This window comes from Panthera pardus, unplaced genomic scaffold (assembly GCF_024362965.1).
Source record: "Panthera pardus isolate Hobbes unplaced genomic scaffold, ASM2436296v1 HiC_scaffold_20, whole genome shotgun sequence".
In the NCBI taxonomy this organism is placed as follows: Eukaryota; Metazoa; Chordata; class Mammalia; order Carnivora; family Felidae; genus Panthera; species Panthera pardus.
The window spans coordinates 62,991,251-63,013,656 of NW_026526766.1; the positions used below are offsets into that span (position 1 = coordinate 62,991,251).

The 22,406-nt window shown below is 42.9% G+C and overlaps 1 protein-coding gene across 3 annotated transcripts in view; it reads right to left on the reverse strand.

Moving 5' to 3' along the window:
- The window catches only part of LOC109270057 (acyl-coenzyme A amino acid N-acyltransferase 2-like), a 25,651-nt gene continuing 3,245 nt past the window's right edge, over positions 1–22,406 (reverse strand). For 2 of the 3 annotated variants that reach the window (XM_019454325.2, XM_019454323.2), the window contains exons 2-4: positions 7,530–8,023; positions 7,089–7,291; positions 1–3,889 (exon numbers count right to left, since the gene is read on the reverse strand). In XM_019454325.2, the coding sequence (XP_019309870.2) occupies positions 3,296–3,889; positions 7,089–7,291; positions 7,530–7,992 (1,260 nt within the window). In that variant the 5' untranslated portion in view covers positions 7,993–8,023 and the 3' untranslated portion in view covers positions 1–3,295. Of the gene's footprint in view, positions 3,890–7,088; positions 7,292–7,529; positions 8,024–19,981; positions 20,337–22,406 lie in introns of those variants that run through there. The other variant, XM_019454324.2, reaches the window with a different exon arrangement.

Here is a 22,406-nt window from a genome sequence, read left to right on the forward strand (position 1 = left end):
TTTATGTTAAATATGTATTTATTGTAAAACAAATCAGTAATCTGGAATTAATGGGGGTATCATGGAGAAAAAGATATAGCATATGCTAAAGTTCTTGCCTTTGGAGGATGAAAGGTAAATACATTGATTGTGTCTTTTATATTTTGAGTTTTTTATTATGAAACATTGCAAGCGCACATAAAATACTATAACAAACCTCACAATAGCCACAATCTAGATGTAATAATTATTTACATTTTGCCATATTCCTGTAGTATTTTAAAACAATTCCCAGATACCACAATCCTTCACCTTTAAATATGTCAGTATGCATCTATACGTAGAAGTGACCTTTTACACAACCACAATAATATTAGGACACCTAACAACATAATAACAATTTCATAGTATCATTTAATACCCAGTACATATTCAAATTTTTCTAATTGTCCCCAAAAAGTCTTTTTTTGCAGTTACTTTGTTCAAACCAAGCCCACAAATAGCATTTGGTTGATTATGTTTCATAAGTCTCTTTTAATGCTTGATAGCCCCACAGCTCACTCCAATGCAAAAACAAAAAGAAAAAAAAAATCTCACAAATTTTTTCACGCAACTAACTTTTCTAAGTTATTTAGATCCATTGCTAATTAACTTACGATGAGACCAGGTGGTAGAATGACCCACAACCTAGATTTGTTTGTCTCTTTGCAGTACCCTTTAACTGGTCTCTAGCCACTATACTAATAAGTTTGATCTAAAAGTTTGATTAGGTTTACTTTTTTTTTTTTTTTTTTTTTTTTTTTTTTTTTTTTTTTTTTTTTTTTTTTTTTTTTTTAGTGTTTATTCAATATTGAGAGACAGAGAGCACGAGCATGGCAGGGGCAGACAGGGGGAGTCACAGAATCCGAAGCATGCTCCAGGCTCCGAGCTGTCAGCACAGAGCCCGATGCAGGGCTCGAAATCACAAACCGTGGGATCATGACCTGAGCCGAAGTCACACCAACTGAGCCACCCAGGCACCTCTGGTTAAGTTCACGTTTAATAGTGTTGTTAGACATAGATCTAAGTAGTGCAGGGCACTCCACATTACATCTTGTCATGAAACACATCATGTAAAAATGACCTTTGTTAGGGGCGCCTGGGTGACTCATTAGGTTAAACATTTGATTCTTGATTTCTGCTCAAGTCATGATATCATGATGGTTCATGAGATTGAGCCCCGAGTTGGGCTCTGCACTAACAGTGTGGATCCTGCGTGGGATTCTCTCTCTCCCTATCGCACTCTGCCCCTCCCCTGCTCTCTCTCTCTCTCAAAATGAATAAACTTAAAGAGAATAAATTTTTAAAAAAGGGGTGGCTCAGTCAGTATAGCTCTGACTCCTGATTTCAGCTCAGGTCATGATCCCAGGGTCCTGGGATAGAGCCCAATATCAGGCGCCGCATTGAATATGGAGTCTGCTCAAGATTCTCTCTCTTTCTCCCTCTGTCCCTGTCCCCCGCTCATGTGCGCTCTCTCTCTCTCAAAAATTTGTTTTAATTTAATTTTTAAAAATGACCATTTTAAAAGATGCTAAGTTTGAACAGTGGGTTCAAGTGGTAACAATGTGATCCCTCCACTGCAAAGTTCCTCACCCCTTCTCCTTATAATCAATAAATACCTATAGTATGCTACTTTGTACTTTGGTAAAATGACTCTTTGATTAAGTTGGGGGTGGGGAGTAAATCAGAAACTGTTTAGAAATTAACGAAATGAGAACACTGGATGTCAAGAAGCCAGAAAAATAAACACAAAAATGGCAGAAGGAATGGTTTGATAAAAATAACAACAACAACAACAACATCAACAGAGGGGCTCCTGGGTGGCTCACCCGGTTGATTTAGGCTCAGGTCACGATCTCACAGTTGGTGGGTTGGAGCCCCTCATTGGTCTCGCTGCTGTCAGCACAAGGCCTGCTTCGCATCCTCTGTCTCTCTCTCTCTCACTCTCTCTCTCTTCTCCTTCCCTGCTGATGAGTGCTCTCTCTCTCTCTCTCAAAAATAAATATTTAAAAAAACAAACCCAGAAATCAAGGAATCAGGAAAAAAAGACTTGACCAATAAACAAACCAAAACTGTTCTTGGAAAAGATCAATAAAATAAAAAAACATATTTGGCAAGTCAGACCAAGAGGGAAAAAAGAGAAAGCATGCCAATAGATAACAGGGGATATGTGCAACTTCTAAGTGACAGATGTGTTCTATAAAACATAGGTGAAATTCTGAGAAAATATAAATGGCCAGGTTGACTCCAAAAGAAAATTTAAAATCAAATTAGTCAATATGAGAAAATCATGTAGTAAAATTAGATGCAAAAGCAAAATGAGTCCATTAATGAATGTCATTCACCCCATTAACAGATTGAAGGCAGAAAGCAGTATGAAAATAATGACCGCAAATTCTGATACAGTAATTGCTATGTATCTATTCTATTTGCTATTCTAATTGTTTTAAATACATTAACTAATTTCAATAAATGCTACAAAGGCACATGATTAAATTCAACCCCAGTCCTTATTAAAAATGGTAAAAAGAAATATATTTTAGAGATGAAAAGAAACATCCCTATTCTGAGAAAAAAAATACCTCTTGGAAATCTATAGCAAGCATTACATTTGATGGTAGTGTTAGAACTTTTCATATCAAATGTCAGAAACCCGGTTTTTGTTGTTGTTGTTGTTTTTTTAAATTTTTATTTATTTTTGAGAGAGAGACAGAGCGTGAGCAGGGGAGGAGCTGAGGGGAGGGAGACACAGAATCACAGGCAGGCCCCAGGTCCCAAGCCATTGGCACAGAGCCAGACGCAGGGCTTGAACCTACAGACTGCGAGATCATGACCTGCGCCAGAGTCGGACGCCCAACCGACTGAGCCACCCAGGCACCCCGAGAAACCCAGTTTTAAACAGAAAATGTTTTCCACCACTTCCCAAGTCCCAGGGAATTCACCTAGATTGGCAAATACCTGGATCCAAGGTATCCCTAACTGGGGTACAAAGGTTATTCAATTTGCAAGGGTATCACAATTTTGAGACAGCGATATACCTGCTGGTACATATAAACTAAGATTCGGTTTACAAAAATTCAAATCACATACAAATTTGTTCGAAATAGTTCATATGCACCTGTGCCCTTGTCCTTTGATTTTGTCCAATTTCCTTCCAGTTGGTCCAAAATAACTGTGAATCTAGAGAAATCAGGAGAGCCCCCTCTTTCCGTCATATTCCTGCCTTACTTTCATTGTCTGTCTCCCCAGTGCATCATCACCCTTAGCCCTTCCTTGCTCAGAGTTTGCTTCTGGTTTGAGTAAGCTGTTCCCTGAAGAATTTCTGGATCTCTCCCCAGGAGTGCTCTTGGGCTGCCGCATGGGCAACAGGGTCCCCTCCCCAGAGCAGGATCCCGGAACCGAGCCTGTGTGGGGAAGCATAACACAGGGGTGTATAGGGCGGTTCTATGAGGTGGCCCGCCCCGGGGTATACCAGCATCCTTCCATTGTTTCTCCCATGGCTCCTCAGCTGGTCCAAGGCCTGCTCAGCATACTCCCTGCTATTCATGCATTCATCACCGTCTCCTACAATGAAAAGAATCGCACCCTGGGCCTTTTCGATGGGAAGCACGCTCTTCTGATTCAGTTCATCCCGGGCGTCCCCCTTGTAGTGGCGGAGGCGCATAGCTCCTAAAACGTCCATCTGCACGCGCTCCATAAACGAGGGGATGGGTGTTATAACCAGATCTTTGTACCTGAGCGGAAATTCATAGATGGCGTTGGGCCCATTGATGCAGATGGTGGCTACCACATGCTTCAGGAAGCAGGCCATGGCCAGCGCGATCTCTACACCTTTGCTCACGGAGATCACTCCGATTCCTGGCTTTTGGATCTGAAGCACAAAATAAAGGGAACCCATCACATGCCATACTCGAAGGAGCCGCCTTACAGGCCAGTAAGCTAGTGTGAACAAACAGAAAATATTGTATGGGAGTCCTGGCACTCGAGTTTACCAGCTTCTATGACTGAAAACATTACCTACCTGTCTGCCCTCTGAAAGCCTTCTTGTCTTATGGGGGCGTTAATATTACCTACCCTGCAGGATTGTTATGATGATCTAGTGAAACAATAGAAAGAAAAGCCGTGGGGCGCCTGGGTGACTCAGTCGGTTAAGCCTTCAGCTTCAGCTCAGGTCATGATCTCACAGTTGGTGACTTTGAGCCACTCGTCCAGCTCTATGTTGACAGCTCAGAGCCTGGAGCCTGCTTCCAATTCTGTGTCTCCCTCTCTCTCTGCCCCTCCCCTGCTCGTTCTCTCTCTCTCTCTCTCTCTCTCTCTCTCTCTCTCTCTCTCTCTCTCTTTCTCAAAAATAAATAAACAAAAAAGAAATAAAAACTCTTCATCAAAGGCAGACTTCTGTAAAAGCAAAGAGTCTAAATGCACCAGCAATGTTCAACATCAAGTGAGTACAAGCAGGTAAACTTCACAAAGAATCAAATTCTTCTCTCTGGCTAGGAAAAGAGATTTCCCTAGGTTCTTTAGAATATTTTGTGTTATTCATATTTAAATGGCATTTTACAGCAACGGAGATTTTGCACATCCATTAATCTAAGAGCTAATCATGAAAGCATTGGGGGTGTAAAGATGAAAGCCTTGGATTCTATAAACAATTGAATTCCAGTGCCCAGTCCAATAGCAAAAGTAGTAGGCCGTAGAAGGGGGTCCTTAATTTTGTGGAAGGCTGAGGGAACAGAGGGAAGGGAGAAGTTAGGAAGATGAGTAGGGAAAGGTGTTAACTAACTCGAATTTAAATAAAATCTTGTGGGGTGCCTGGATGGCTCAGTCAGCTCAGGTCCTGATCTCACGGTTCATGGGTTCAAGCCCCGCATCAGGCTCTGTGCTGACAGCTCGGAGCCTGGAGCCTGCTCTAGATTCTGTGTCTCCCTCTCTTTCTGCCCCTCCTCTGCTCACATTCTGTCTCTCTCTCTCTCAAAAATAAGTAAACATGAAAGAGAGAAAGAAAGAGAGAAAGAAAGAAAGATAGATAGATGGATGATCCTAGGGTCAGGTACCAGGCACCTAGGAACCTCTCCTATACTTAAATAAATAAGTAAATAAATAAAATCCTGGGGGGAAATATGAGTAGGGAGAGGAAGGGCATTTTGGAAAGACAGTAGCAAATACATTGCAACCTGATATGTTTACTTTGCTTACACTTGTATGCCCAGCACCTTTCTTTTATCAGATCACCTGAAAAAAAATCTTTTTCAATTAGAGCTTTCCAAGATCCAGTTTTCATGTTTCTACTTCAATAGTTCTGAGTGGGCCCAAGAATCTGATAATATAGCATATCCATGGGGAAATCCAGTGGGCTCCCATATTTGGGAACCATCCATGAGAGGACAGGACTGGGGCAAGGGATGAGAGCAAGGGACGAGAGATAGGAAACTACACTATGGCGGTACCACAGTGGGGCAGTGATGACAAACTAAAACAGTGGCCTGGACGGTGGACAGGGTGTGAGGTATTGAGAAAGATTCAGGAACAGACCCTAAAACACTTTGGGACTGGTTGAGGATGTGGGGAAGGGAGAGGGGTAAAACCAGATGGGCAAAGATGACAAGGTGGATTTATTGGGAGTTTACTGTATATGCCGGCCCCTCAGCTAAGTGCTCTACACATAAGTTGTCTCAGCTTGTCCTTCCATAATAGCACTGAGATTCAGGAAGTTTACAAGCCCTGCTTAAGGTTACAACAGTATCAAGGGGCAGAGGTGGGAACTGCACCTCTTCTGATGAATCTAAATCTAAACTGAATTTTGGGGCACCTGGGTGGCTCAGTCGGTTAAGCATCTGACTCTTGGTTTTGGCTCAGGGCATGATCTCGTGGTTTCATGGGATCAAGCCCCGTGGTGGGCTCTGTGCTGGCAGCACGGAGCCTGCTTAGGATTCTCTCTCTCTCTCTCTCTCTCTCTCTCTCTCTCTCTCTCTCTCTCTCTCTCTCTCTCTCTGTCTCTTTCTCTGTCCTTCCCCCACTAGTGCTGTCTCTGTCTCCCCTTTCTCCTCAGATAATGTCACAAATAGTTAAATTTGAAGTGAAAGAAAATTTTTCACTTAAACATTTTATCTGGACAATCCTTTAAAAAGAGCCAAATATGCTTAGAAAAATCACCCATTCACATTCATCACCTGATAACAAAGCCTCTGGGCCATGGATGACATTTTCAATGGTACAACAAGACTTGACAGAGTTCTAAAATGATCCTTCCTTTCCAGATTCCATTCCCTACCCTGGCTTCTAGACTTGGACACTTACTTTGGGCTTAGTTCTGTTCCTAGATCTGATACTTGAAGAGCTAATTCAGCTAATCAGATGGTGCAGCCACATCCATTTTGCTGATAATTCTGCTCTAATCCTGTGGCCCAGCTCTAAAACGGAACTTCTGCATGTTCTTAGTCTCGGGACTCTTTAGTGTGACTTACTCCAGTATTACCCGATGCAGAGACAATCACTGAAGTTCGAAAACACTTCAAGTCAGAGAATTCATGATTTGAGATCAGCAGCTGATGAAAATTGAAGAGCCACTGGTGAACAAGTCACATGCACTTCAAATGTGAGGACTCTTGGCTTTTTCTTCCCATTGAAAATGATCAAAATATATCCACCATTTATTGTCTTTTGTGCCAGTAAGTTGATCACCACCGATCCCAACAATCCTACGAGGTAGATATCTACAAGGTAGATATTATCATCCCCATTTTAAGAGTAAACTCTGCTATGCCCAAGTCTAAACAGATTGGTAAAATAGGCAAAACAAACATTTATGTTTTTTTTTTTCACTATAATGTTGCAAGGTAGAATGAAAAGTATTTTAAATACCTTGGATTGGGGTGCCTGGGTGGCTCAGTCAGTTAAGCGTCCAACTCTTGATTTCAGCTCAGGTCATCGTATCATAGTTTGTGAGTTTGAGCCCCACATAAGGGCTGCTTGGTATTCTCTCTTTCCCTCTCTGACCCTCCCCTGCTCATTCACACTCTGTCTCTCTCTCTTTCAAAATAAGTAAATAAACTTAGAAAAAAATAAATAAATACCTTGGGATGAGCTAATAGCCAGTTAGCAGCTTCCTCAAAATATTCCAGGTCGATCTCCTCCAGTTTTTTAGGCAGATCTTCATAGCGAAAATATGCTAATGCCAACACCGCAAAGCCATGGGTAGCCAAAAGACTGGCCCGAAATTCAACCAGACCCCCTCTACCCCCAAACAAATCCATGATTCCTGGGAAAGGACCTTCCCCTGAAAGCAACAGAAAGAAAAGAGAATGGGATCAGAAAGAGTGAAAAGAGGGCCCAGTGGATATCAGGGGAAGTACGGGATGAGCAATGTGATTTCTACCTTCACTCACACACAAAATAGCATGTTGGTTTTAAACTATCGTGTATCGAAATATTAGTTCTCCAATAATTTGATGCCATTTGTTTTTGTTTTTATATTTGTCAACAATGTTTTCCATATCACCAAAGATTGGCCTCACCTGGAGGGAGAAAAAGGGCTCCTCGCACACGACCTTCTTGGATCTGCACCCGCTGTACGCCAGGGCCTGAGAACCAGCGCTGTACCGTCTGGCTGGCCCTAGGCTGATCTGTGGTGGAAACTTGCAAATAAACTGAGTCATATAGGTTCAGAGTGACATAAAAGGGGCTGTTCATCACATCCTGCTTAATCAGCCTCCGGAAAACCTTCTCGGGCTTCAGAGACCAGAAGAGACCCATCGGGTGGACCCCCACATAGTCGCCTCCAATTGAAGGAGCCTCCATTAGGTCCAGTTCACCAACCTCGTTCGCCTTGTAGAAGGCTTTAGACTGGTACACATACCCTCTCTCATCCTTCAGGGATGCCGTGAGGGTCACTATCTGCAACGGGGGCAGGCCTGTCACTCGGATATGCACTGGCTCATCTGCAAGGGCACTTGCTGGGGTGGCGGTCAGCTGGAACATTGGCAACTGGCAGAGGGACCTGTAGTGTGCCCTGTAATGTGAGAGGAGACTTTGAGTTGGAGACTGAAATCCCAGGAAAAAGACCAAGACGAGGCTTGCATTAGGTCTGGCCAAGTTCTGCTTCTAGAGACCTCATGCAAAATACACAGAACATTTCCAGGAGGGAAAAGGAGACATGCAAGAGGACACATTATTCTCATTTTACATATGAGGAAACAAGTTAAGTGACATGCTTCAAACCTAATACATAAGAGTAGAACTGGAAATTCAAGTTAAGGCTGAACCACAGCCTCCTGCCTTATCCATTATAACACTGTCATAAACATTAGTTTTATAGTTTGGGGTAAGTTGAGCTTTAATTCCTCAGTTAAGATAATACCCATGTGACCTATTTTACAGGGTATTTGCCAGGATCTAAGGAGGTAATGCATGGTAGAGCACTTACAGGAAAGATCAGTGCTGCTTTTCAATCCCCATACCTAGCTGGGGCAGAGTTACATAAACAAGAAATATACTAGGATGTTGTTTCTTTTTTGTTTTAGTCTCTAATCCATCCCTGCCATTATAAAACCAAACTTAAGCTCTTTTTCGAGTTCCCATTATTTATTCTTTTCATAGGAAAATAAAACTCCATGATCTTGTCTCTGCTTTTCTGCCTTTCCAATGGGTGATAAATGTCAAAATGCTGTTTGTAGTAAAGAGACTATAATAGACACTGGATCATACTCCGTTTCATTAATGAGCAAAATGTGGGGCATTTCCTCCTTCCTTACATTCCTTCTCCTGTCCTTTCTTCTCTCTTTCCTCCCTTCCCTTCTTTCTTCCATTCCTCATATCTACAACAAACTTGAACCTGTTTACAGATAACAGGTACAGAGTAAAATAAAATAAAATAGAATGGGGAAAATATGAACAAAATCAGAGACATTGGTCAAAGAAACCCTGGAGCATGAAAACTAGAGCTTTTTGTGAGCTGTAGTAGGTTTGGCCCTAAATAAATTAGTGATAGCCAGAGGAGAAAAGGCAATCTGGGCAGTTTCATTGTTCTAATTATTCTCATAGAAAAAAGTTACCAGTTCCTCAGGGAAAAGGAAGAAGTGAGACCTTTCCAATATTTAGTTCTGAAATAGATTTCTTATATGAAACTTTGACATAGGTATGCACCATTTCTTCAACAAGATCTTGATGCAAATTGTAGTGATAGAACTGCTTTCTAGAGCCCAGAGATGGATACCCAGCAGCTATGTTTATACCATGTGACCTCAACCTGGGGCCATTGCAATGGATACCTGATACAATATGTGCCAGAGATGTTTTCCCTTGGCCTATTTAGAATGGGGGCCCAGAGGGGCACATGGGTGGCTGAGTTGGTTGAGTGTCTGACTTTGGCTCAGGTCTTGATCTCACCGTGAGTTTGAGCCTTATATCAGGCTCCTGTTGTCAGCACAGAGCCTGCTTTGGATCCTGTCTCCCTCTTTCTCTGCCCCTCCCCTGCTCAAGCTCTTTCTCAAAAATAAATTAACATTTTAAAAATTAAAAAAAAAAGGGGGACCCAGAGATCACCAGTCACTCTGACTTGTCAGAAATTCCTCATAATGGTCACTATTATTCTATGTCTACATGTTTTCTATTTCCGCCAATGTATATGCAAGAGATTAGAGTGAAATTTCCTATAAGAAGCAGTTCTCTCAAGAGAAGATACCATTTGACAGGTCAACAGTGGGTGCTTGTGAATGGTGTCTCAGGTTTCCCCATGAAAGACTAGGAAGGGACCAGATGATCATCAACCCTAGTGTCATTGCCCTTGGAATATAAGCTAAATAAAATCAGCATCTTTCACAAGTTGACAAGGCAGGGAGGACCCTTATGAGGATTGGGTAGGGATCTAAGGCAAAATTGGACAGATTGCCTTTCTAGAAGTTGGTTGTAAGTCTAACAGACCTCAGACTTCTCAAGCCTATGTGTCATCCCTCCCTTATATATTCAAGAAGCAAGAAGAGTCCGGGATTAAAATACACATAACACATACATATGTGTGCATGCACACACGCGTGAAAGAAGACTTTGTACCTCTACACCAGGGCTTCTCAACTGGGGTTCTGAGGAGCACTGAGGTTCTGCAGAATGTCATGAGGGGGTTCCACTAGAGTTCTTAGTTGAGTAAAAAAAGAAAGTTTTGGAATTTCAAGTGTCATGTGATGCTAGTGCACTCAAGGATGGATAGTGACCGAGCAGTCCTATCAGTGATTTCTTTACAGGTTTTTCATCCCATAAGGGCAGTGGGCAAAAGGATCATGTTCATTTGACTAAATTCATTTTCAGTTTTGGATGCAAGATAGAGGAGGCTCTTGACGGTTAGTGAGCACTACGTTGCATGGAGAGAAGGGCGGTAGGCTGATCACATTTGCCTCTCCTTCCTGATTTACCTACTCCAAACTCCCTTTATGCTTCATGAAATGAGTTAAGGGAATAGACTCTATTGGTGTAAGAGAAAATCAGAGGGAAATTTGCCTTCTGAAAAATGAATTCTTACGCACTGCAACTCACCTGCCCTCTGACACTTATTATTTATAAGCATTGCCAAGTGTGTGGACAGTGTAAGAAAAGCATTGTCAAGTATGGATGGGACAAGAAGAACATTGTGATAAAGAACTGCTTTTTCAAGAATTTTTTCACACCCTGTTATTTATTATGCCACTCTTCTGTATTTTAGTAAGGATTTGCCTTTTGCAAACATGTCTGAAGGTCCAATAGGCTGATTTTTGAAGATTTTTTAAGTTCCTGTTTTCCCTGTATTCCATTTCTATTATCTTATTCTCATTTGGATCCCAGCTACTCCACATATTATGACAGGGATTAACACCTTTGTCAGTTGATAAGGCTTATTGCCTCTCGGAACCAGACCCTCATAGACTTTCACAATAAGCTGTAAGAAACCTTAAAGCTTATCCTGTCCAATGCTGTATTGTCATCATTATCAATAAAGCACCTACTGTGCACAGGGAAGAGGAGTCTCCACCATGCTACTCAGAGCACTTAATATATTACTGAACCTTATACTAGAACCATTTATGTTGTGCTTTCACTTTCCTGTTAATCTGTAAGTCTCTTGGGGGCAGGATCTGGTCTGACTTGTCTTTGTCCCACCTGCTGCGCATGGAGTCCTTTACAATCCATGTATTCAGTAAATGATTATCGATTGTGCTGTCCACTTCATTCCCATAAACTCTCATCCATTTATCCAATTCTTCCTCCCTGTTTAGTCTTTTGCACTCCCCGGTCTAATCTCTGCAATGTTGTCAGACAGATCTTTACAAAACACAAAAGTAATCAAATCACTCTCCTGCTTTATACTTTCAATGACAGCCAGAGTCATTAAAAGGTGAACTCTAAGTGTTGGGAGAAGATGGCGGTGTAGGGGGATGCTGGGCTCACCTCGTCCTGCTGATCGCTTAGATTCCACCCACATCTGACTAAATAACCCAGAAAACCACCAGAAGACTACCAGAACGGACTCTCCGGAGACAAGCATAGACAAGAGGTCCACGGAAGAGGGTAGGAAGGGCCGAGAGGCGGTGTATGCTACATGGACTGGTGGGAGGGAGCCGGGGCAGTGAAAGGGCAGCCTGCCCAGCAAGGCAGAGCCCCCGAAGTCTAGCTTGCAAAAGCCGAGGGGCCAGACTGCATGAGTTCTGACAGCCAGCGGGACTTAACATCTGGAATGTTATAAGTCAACAGCTCTGCTCTGAGAGTGGGAGGGCGAGAGGACACCGGGAGGGAGAGGTGTTGAGCCCTGGAAGACAGAGCTCAGCTCGGCAAGGGGACAAAGTCGCTGGCCAGTGCCATCTCCCTCTCCCATCCCCCAGCTGAAATCCCAAAGGGAACCAGTTCCCCGAACTTGCTTGCACCTCGCAAATACCCAACGCTGTGCTTCTGTGGATCCATCCCTTTGACATGTCTGCCTGCCTCCCTCTGGTGCTGCAGGGCCCCTCCCGCAGGGGACCACTGATGGCAAAGCGAGCTAAGCCTGCCCCTCCTGCCCCAGTGCACCTGGCGGATCCACCCCAGCTAATACACCAAATCCTATCAAAGCACCACAAGCCTGGCAGTGTGCAAGTAGCCCAGACAGGGGCCACACCACTCCACAGTGAGTTGTGCCCCTGGGAGAGGGGAAGATAAGGTACATACCAGTCTGATTGTGGCCCCAGTGGTGGGCTGGGGGCAGACATTGGGTCTGACTGCGGCCCCGCCCAACACAAGTTACTCCAGACAGCACAGGGGAAGTGCCCTGCAGTTTGGAGCCACCGCAGGGACTACCCAAAATGATGAAACAGAAGACCTCTCCTCAAAAGAAACTCCAGGAAGTAGCGACAGTTAACGAATTGATCAAAAACAATTTAAACAATATAACGGAACAAGAATTTAGAATAATAGTCATAAAATTAATCGTTGGGCTTGAAAAAAAGCATAGAGGACAGCAGAGAATCTATTGCTACAGACATCAAGGGACTAAGAAATATTCATGAGGAGCTAAAAAATGCTATAAATGAGGTGCAAAATAAAATGGAGTCGACCACAGCTCGGATTGAAGAGGCAGAGGAGAGAATAGGTGAATTAGAAGATAAAATTATGGAAAAAGAGGAAGCTGAGGAAAAGAGAGATAAAAAAAATCCAGGAGCATGAGGGGAGAATTAGAGAACTAAGTGATGCAATCAAACAGAACAATATCTGTATCATAGGAATTCCAGAGGAGGAAGAGAGAGAGAAAGGGGCTGAAGGTGTACTTGAACAAATCATAGCTGAGAACTTCCCTGATCTGGGGAAGGAAACAGGCATTGATATCCAAGAGGCACAGAGAACTACCTTCAGACGTAACTTGAATCGATCTTCTGCATGACATATCATAGTGTAACTGGCAAAATAAAAGGATAAAGAGAGAATTCTGAAAGCATCTAGGGATAGACAGGCTCTAACTTACAAAGGTAGACCCATAAGAGTAGTGGCAGACCTATCTACTGAAACTTGGCAGGCCAGAAAGGAACGACAGGAAATCTTCAATGTGATGAACAGAAAAATTATGTAGCCAAGAATCCTTTATCCAGCAAGTCTATCATTCAGAATAGGAGAGATAAAGGTTTTCCCAAACAAAACCTGAAGGAATTCATCACCACTAAACCAGCCCTACAAGAGATCCTAAGGGGGACTCTGTGAGTGAAATGTTGCAAGGACCACAAAGTACCAGAGACATCACTACAAGCATGAAACCTACAGACATCACAATGACTCTAAACCCATATTTTTCAATAATAACACTGAATGTAAATGGACTAAATGCTCCAACCAAAAGACACAGGGTATCAGAATGGATAAAAAAACAAGACGTATCTATTTGCTGTCTACAAGAGACTCATTTTAGATCTGAGGACACCTTCAGATTGAAAGTGAGGGAATGGAGAACTATCTATCATGCTACTGGAAGTCAAAACAAAGCTGGAGCAGCCATACTTATATGAGACAAACTAGACTTTAAATTAAAGGCTGTAACAAGAGATGAAGAAGGGCATTAAATAATAATTACAGGGTCTATCCATCAGGAAGAGCTAACAATTATAAATGTCTATACGCCAAATATGGGAGCCCCCAAATATATAAAACAATCACAAACATAAGCGACCTTATTGATAAGAATGTGGTAATTGCAGGGGACTTTAATACTCCACTTACAACAATGGATAGATCATCTAGACACAGGATCAATAAAGAAACAAGGGCCCTACATTGGATCAGATGGACTTGACAGATATATTTAGAACTCTGCATCCCAAAGCAACAGAATATACTTTCTTCTCGAGTGCACATGGAACATTCTCCAAGATAGATCACATCTTGGATCACAAAACAGCCCTTCATAAGTATAAAAGAATTGAGATCATACCATGCACACTTTCAGACCACAATGCTATGAAGCTTGAAATAGACCACAGGAAAAAGTCTGGAAAACCTCCAAAAGCATGGAGGTTAAAGAACACCCTACTAAAGAATGAATGGGTCAATCAGGCAATTAGAGAAGAAATTAAAAGATACATGGAAACAAATGAAAATGAAAATACAACAATCCAAATGCTTTGGGATGCAGCAAAGGCAGTCCTGAGAGGAAAATACATTGCCATCCAGGCCTATCTCAAGAAACAAGAAAAATCCCAAATACAAAATCTAACAGCACACCTAAAGGAAATAGAAGCAGAACAGCAAAGATGCCCCAAACCCAGCAGAAAAAGAGAAATAATAAAGATCAGAGGAGAGATAAACAATATAGAATCTAAAAAGACTGTAGAGCAGATCAATGAAACAAGAGTTGGTTTTTTGAAAAAATAAACAAAGTTGATAAACCTCTAGCTAGGCTTCTCAAAAAGAAAAGGGAGAGGACTCAAATAGATAAAATCATGAATTAAAATGGAATTATTACAACCAATCCCTCAGAAATACAAGCAATTATCAGGGAATACTATAAAAAATTTTATGCCCACAAACTGGACAACCTGGAAGAAATGGACAAATTCCTAAGCCCCCACACGCTTGCAAAACTCAAACAGGAAGAAATAGAAAACTTGAATAGACACATAACCAGTGAAGAAATTGAATCAGTTATCAAAAATCTCCCAACAAATAAGAGTCCAGGACCAGATGGCTTCCCTGGGGAATTTTACCAGACATTTAAAGCAGAGATCATACGTATCCTTCTCAAGCTGTTCCAAAAAATAGAAAGGGAAGGAAAACTTCCAGACTCATTCTATGAAGCCAGCATTACTTTGATTCCTAAACCAGACAGAGACCCAGCAAAAAAAAAGAGAACTACAGGCCAAAATCCCTAATGAATATGGATGCAAAAATTCTCAATAAGATACTAGCAAATCGAATTCAACAGCATATAAAAAGAATTATTCACCATGATCAAGTGGGATCCATTCCTGGGCTGCAGGGCTGGTTCAACATTTGCAAATCAATCAATGTGATACATCACATTAATAAAAGAAAAGAAAAGAAAAGAACCATATGATCCTGTCAATTGATTCAGAAAAAGCATTTGACAAAATTCCGCATCCTTTCTTAATAAAAACCCTCAAAGTCAGGATAGAAGGAACATACTTAAACATCATAAAAGCCATTTATGAAAAGCCCACAGTTAATATCATCCTCAATGGGGAAAAATTGAGAGCTTTCCCCCGAGATCAGGAACGCGACAGGGATGTCCACTCTCACCGCTGTTGTTTAACATAGTGTTGGAAGTTCTAGCATCAGTAATCAGACAACAAAAGGAAATCAAAAGCATCAAAATTGGCAAAGATGAAGTCAAGCTTTCACTTTTTGCAGATGACATGATATTCTACATGGAAAACCCAACAGACTCCACCAAAAGTCTGCTAGAACTGATACGTGAATTGAGCAAAGTTGCAGGATACAAAATCAATGTACAGAAATCAGTTGCATTCTTTTTTTTTTTTTAATTTTTTTTCAACGTTTTTTATTTATTTTTGGGACAGAGAGAGACAGAGCATGAACGGGGGAGGGGCAGAGAGAGAGGGAGACACAGAATCGGAAACAGGCTCCAGGCTCCGAGCCATCAGCCCAGAGCCTGACGCGGGGCTCGAACTCACAGACCGCGAGATCGTGACCTGGCTGAAGTCGGACGCTTAACTGACTGCGCCACCCAGGCGCCCCAATCAGTTGCATTCTTATACACTAATAATGAAGCAACAGAAAGACAAATAAAGAAACTGATCCCATTCACAATTGCACCAAGAATCATAAAATACCTAGGAATAAACCTAACCAAAGATGTAAAAGATCTGTATGCTGAAAACTATAGAAAGCTTATGAAGGAAATTGAAGACGATAGAAAGAAATGGAAAAACATTCCGTGCTCATGGATTGGAAGAATAAATACTGCTAAAATGTCAATACTACCCAAAGCTATCTACACATTCAATGCAATCCCAATCAAAATTGCACCAGCATTCTTCTTGAAGCTAGAACAAGCAATCCTAAAATTTGTATGGAACCACAAAAGACCCCGAATTTGTATGGAACCACAAAAGACTCCAGATAGGATTAAATACCTATCCACTAAAGGAATTTTGAAGAAGACCAAAGCAGGAGGCATCACAATCCCAGACTTTAGCCTCTACTACAAAGCTGTAATCAACAAGACAGCATGGTATTGGCACAAAAACAGACACATAGATCAATGGAATAGGATAGAGACTCCAGAATTGGACCCACAAAAGTATGGCCAAGTAATCTTTGACAAAGCAGAAAAGAATATCCAATGGAAAAAAGACAGTCTCTTTAACAAATGGTGCTGGGAGAACTGGACAGCAACATGCAGAAGAATGAAACTCGACCACTTTTTTACACCATTCACAAAAATAAACTCAAAATGGATAAAGGACCTGAATGTGAGACAGGAAACCACCAAAACCCTAGAGGAGAAAGCAAGAAAAACCCTCTCTGACCTCAGCCGCAGCAATTTCTTACTTGACACGTCTCCAAAGGCAAGGGAATTAAAAGCAAAAATGAACTATTGGGACCTCGTGGAGACAAAAAGCTTTTGCACTGCAAAGGAAACAATCAACAAAACTAAGAGGCAACCGATGGAATGGGAAGATATTTGCAAATGACATATCAGAAAAAGGGCTAGTATCCAAAATCTATAAAGAGCTCACCAAACTCCACACCCGAAAAACAAATAATCCAGTGAAGAAATGGGCAGAAGACATAAATAGACACTTCTCTAAAGAAGACATCCAGGTGGCCAACAGGCACATGAAAAGACGTTCCATGTCACTCCTCATCAGGGAAATATAAATCAAAACCACACCCAGATACTACCTCACGCCAGTCAGAGTGGCTAAAATGAACAAATCAGGAGACTATAGATGCTGGAGAGGATGTGGAGAAACGGGAACCCTCTTGCACTGTTGGTGGGAATGCAAACTGGTGCAGCCGCTCTGGAAAACAGTGGGAGGTTCCTCAAAAAATTAAAAATAGACCTACCCTATGACCCAGCAATAGCACTGCTAGGAATTTACCCAAGGGATATAGGAGTGCTGATGCCTAGGGGCACTTGTACCCCAATGTTTATAGCAGCACTCTCAACAATAGCCAAATTATGGAAAGAGCCTACATGTCCATCAACTGTTAAATGGATAAAGAAATTGTGGTTTACATACACAATGGAGTACTATGTGGCAATGAGAAAGAATAAATATGGCCCTTTGTAGCAACGTGGATGGAACCGGAGAGTGTTATGCTAAGTGAAATAAGTCATACAGAGAAAGACAGATACCATATGTTTTCACTCTTATGTGGATCCTGAGAAACTTAACAGAATCCCATGGAGGAGGGGAAAGAAAAAAAGAAAAGTTAGAGAGGGAGGGAGGCAAACCATAAGAGACTTAAAAACTGAGAATAAACTGAGGGTTGATGGGGGGGGGAGGGAGGGGAGGGTGGGTGATGGGCATTGAGGAGGGCACCTGTTGGGATGAGCACTGGGTGTTGTATGGAAACCATTTTGACAACAAATTTCATATTAAAAAAATTAAAAAATAAAAAAGGTGAACTCTAAATCCTCTGGCCCAGCATTGAGACCTTTTGCAGGGGAATGGCTTCATGACCACACCCTGGAGAGCTTCCAGGCATTCACTGGCAAAACTTGTACCACTATGACCTAATCTGGATGGAATGCCTTGTGACTCTGCCAGGAACATAGCAAGGTAGATGATCTTTAGAGGAGGCTTCACAAGATTGTTTTCTCACTTGTTTTTCTTATCTTAACATATAATTGAAATGTGATATTACATTAGTTTCAGGTATACAACATTCAACAAGCTAACCAAATGGTCAACAAACTAACCACATTACCAAATGGTCACCCCAAAAGGTTTAGTTACCATCTGTCATCAGACAAAGTTATTACAATATTATTGGCTATATATTCCCGATGATTGATTTATTTTATAAGTGGAGGTTTGCAGCTCTTATCTGTCTCTCCCTATCTTATAGGAGACTGCCTTGAGACAGTTTTCCCATCCACCTCCCTGGTTCCAGAGAGGCACAGGACTTTCTGGCTCACACCCACACCCCCCTTCAAGGGCAGAGCCACAGGCTCTGTGACCATTTGCTGCAGTCTGGAGTTGGTTTCTCAGCAACAAGGCACCTCACAACTCTGTTGAAGTCATGAGGCCCCTTTTGTTTCAATGCCATTATTTCAGGGTGTAAGACAAGGACTCGGACAGCTGGCACTTTCAGTTTCTCTTGCCTTCACTATCTATGTAAGTAATAAGCTGTCTGGAATCTAACAAGGGCTTATTATTTCTTTACCAGCTGAATCTGTCAGTCTTGGATTTGAAGTTCCCTTTGTTTTTGGTGCCCTTTATAATCTGATGCAATGAAAGCCTTTTACAACTAACCCCAACCTATTTACCAGTCCAACCAACCATCTTATTATAAAACTTAGTATATGATATTGTAAAAATCTGCTTCTTTATCTGTCACCCTTTTTGTTCTATCCGAGATAGTAGCCTCTAGCCACATATAGCTAATTAAATTTCAATTTATTAAAAATAAATTAAATTAAAATTTTAATCCCTCAGTTACAGTAACCATTTTAATTGCTCAAAAGTCCACATATAACTAGTGGTTACTGCATTGGACAATGCAGATATAGAATATTTCCATCACCCTAGAATAGTCTATTAACACTAGATTATAAATTATTCTTCAAGGGCAAGAATTATTCCTTGTCCAACGCTCTATTCTTCAGTTTCTAGAATAGTTCCTGGCACATAGTGATTGCTCAGTAAGTGTTTGAGGAATTAAAAGGAAGAATAAAAGATAGATGGAACAGTTTTAAAAAAAAGGAATAAAAATTTCTCCGAGAGTATGAAGAAGAACAGAAACCCAACTGAATTTTCATAGGTTACTTCTGAAGAGGTGAGACTCTTCAAAATGCAACGGAATAAAATCTCCAGGCTTGCTCACTTCTCTGCAGCCGAAGGCTACACCCTGCACGTTGCAGAGAATCCAGGAAGCCAAAGCCACAAAGCAGCCAAAGGGCAAGAAACCAGCTGCGTCCCACAGGATCAGCCCTGTGGTGGTTGCAGAGAGAGACTTGGGCAATCCGGAAGCAACCGGATAGGAGCTGAGAGCTGACAGCCATACTGTAGCATAAGTTCCAGGCATCCAGACTCCCAGGGTGAAGGGTATCAAGGCTACACCCCAGGGAGACTTTGACCCATCAGGAGAAAAGGCAGTTAGGAACTGGCCGGACACTACTGCAGCAGGAGGCAGGAAAAAATGAGAGCAAAAGGTCACCCACAGAAGTTAAAATTACCAGTCAGGAAACAGAATGTCATTCCCTCTAGGGGCTTTTTGCTCTTCATCACAGGCACTTCCTCCCCCTCCTTCCAAGCAAGAAATCCCAGAGGAAGATTTCTCCCATCAAGAAACAGTCTCTCCCTGGAGCACCTGGGTGGCTCAGTTGGTCAAGTGTCCGACTCTTGATTTCGGCTCCAGTGGTAACCTCCCGGTTGGTGAGATGGAGCCCCACGAGGGTGCTGTCAGCATGGAGCCTGCTCTGGATTCTCTCTCTCCCTCTGCCCCTCACCCTCCCTGACTCCCAAAGAAAGAAAGAAAGAAAGAAAGAAAGAAAGTCTCTAAGTTCACATTAGCAGGATCCTGACTTTTACAGCCAAGTGTGCAGTTTGCCCCCAAAATAGTCTCAAACAGTCTCTTGTTGGGTGGATGCATCTGACATATCTGCCTTTCCAAGCAACCGGACACGCCGGGTTCCTCAGAGAGCTGTGCTGCCCATCCAGACGAGAGGAAGGCAGCCAAAGGAAAGCCGCCTTCCCAGGTACCAAGCGGCTGAAATACCAAAAGGACCTTGTCTGCGGCATCCCCACATCCCGACTGCTGCACACTCACTCACCCTGAATTCCTCTGCAGGAAGCGGCCTGGAGCAGGACGGCTTGCTGAGCCAACAGGAAGCCCTTCTGCTTTTGCTGACGTGTTCTCGTTCAAACACCCCAGCCCACACTTCCAAGGTGAAGCTGTGTCACAAAACTATCAGCTGCTCCTTCCTTCTATAGGTCCCCTGTGAGGGGACTACTAGCCGGTGCTGCCGTGGGATCAGGACAGAGGCTTAGTGGAGCTGCTGCACCTTTCAGTCCCACTGGTTCCTGTGTTTCATCACACAGCTCTGGTTTCTAAGCCTCTCCCTGACTCCTCCTCTCAATCCCTGGCTCTGGTCTCCTTTACTCCAAATCCTTTTCTATTTCCTCCTCTAAGTCATTGGTCTCTTAGGCAACTGGCTTTTTGATAGTGTCTAACAAGGTAACTCCCAGTTACCCAGCATCAGAGCCCAGAGTGTGGGCTTAACGCTCACCGGGGGCCTGTTAGGTAAAGGTTCCTGGGCCCTGCACCTAGAGGCTCTGACCAGAATAAGGCTCCAGGATCTGTATCTTTGACAGGGAATCGCCAAGGCATATTCTGGTGTGCAAACCACTCTTCCAAGGGACCGCAGAAGCCCTCCCAGTGCAAAAATGCCTCCCCAGGGCCAGAATCCCTGAAGTCTGCCCTATGGTTAGTCTCATGAGTCAACGTCTCTTGTCAAAGTGTACAAGTCATCAAGTTTACAGATCATGGCCTATGCTTCCAGGTTGCCACCTGCTTGAGAGAGGGTACCATGTCTTTTCACTTTTGCATCTTTGGCAGCCCGTGAGGTGCGTCTGGAAGACCACCCGTCTCTGGAACCAGAGACCTAGATTGGAACCCTGACTCTTTAGCAGTGTGACTGACCTCAGGCAGATTGCTTAACATCCCTTGTGCTTCAGCTTTTTAAACGGGAGTGATACATACATGTATTACAAGTGAAATACAAGCCTCGAGGAGAAAGGGCTGCTCTTGGAAGTCATAGACAGGCTGAAAGTTCTGAGAGAAGACAACGGTGTCTTGGCACACAGCCATCACACTGGATGAGAAGTACCTAGGCAGGGTAGCAAGGTTCCCAGCCGAGTGACTAATTCCCAGGAGCAGATCCCAGGATGGGATGTGAGGTGGGTGAGGAAGGCAGCAGAAATTAGTATCACTTTTATGAAGATTCTTTTTTTTTTTTTTTTTTTTTTTTTGAGAGAGTGCATACATGAGAGCAGGGGAGGGACAGAGGGAGAGGGAGAGAGAGAATCTTAGGCAGGGTCCACACAGCACAGGGTTCAATCTCATGACCCATGAAATCATGACCTGAGCCAAAATCAAGAGTTGGTCACTTGGGGCGCCTGGGTGGCACAGTCGGTTAAGCGTCCGACTTCAGCCAGGTCACGATCTCGCGGTCCGTGAGTTCGAGCCCCGCGTCAGGCTCTGGGCTGATGGCTCGGAGCCTGGAGCCTGTTTCCGATTCTGTGTCTCCCTCTCTCTCTGCCCCTCCCCTGTTCATGCTATGTCTCTCTCTGTCCCAAAAATAAATTAAAAAAAAAAAAAAAAAAAAAAAAAAGAGTTGGTCACTTAACTGAGCCATCCAGGGTCCCTATTTTCATAAAGATTCTAAGAAAAGTGCAAGAAAAGGTGAGCAGGTCATGATGCTTCAGCACCCAGGTAATAAAGTGAGGAGCAGGTTTGACGGCATAGACCCAGGTCTTCTCCACTCTGCTGCTCAGAGCAGAAAACATCAGAAAACCATGGGCCCCTAAGGGATGTGGCCAATGAAGACTGGGGACACCGGATGGTAAGGTGATGACTATGTAGAAAAGAGGCATTCACAGTTACTAATAGCAGGCATGCACCATGCAGAAACAGCTGAGGTCCTCTCGGGAGGAAGGATATCTAGCTCCAGTCTGCCTTCAGACTCACGAATGCAACACCAGCTCTTCCCTGGGTGTCCAAGCCTGCTGGCCTACCCTGTAGATTTGAGTTCTCACAATCACAGGAGCCACTTTCTTTTTTTTTTTTTTATTTTTTAATATATGAAATTTACTGTCAAATTGGTTTCCATACAACACCCAGTGCTCATCCCAAAAGGTGCCCTCCTCAATACCCATCACCCACCCTGCCCTCCCTCCCACCCTGCCCTCCCTCCCACCCCCCATCAACCCTCAGTTTGTTCTCAGTTTTTAACAGTCTCTAATGCTTTGGCTCTCTCCCACTCTAACCTCTTTTTTTTTTTTTTTTTCCTTCCCCTCCCCCATGGGTTTCTGTTATGTTTCTCAGGATCCACATAAGAGTGAAACCATATGGTATCTGTCTTTCTCTGTATGGCTTATTTCACTTAGCATCACACTCTCCAGTTCCATCCATGTTGCTACAAAAGGCCATATTTCATTTTTTCTCATTGCCACGTAGTATTCCATTGTGTATATAAA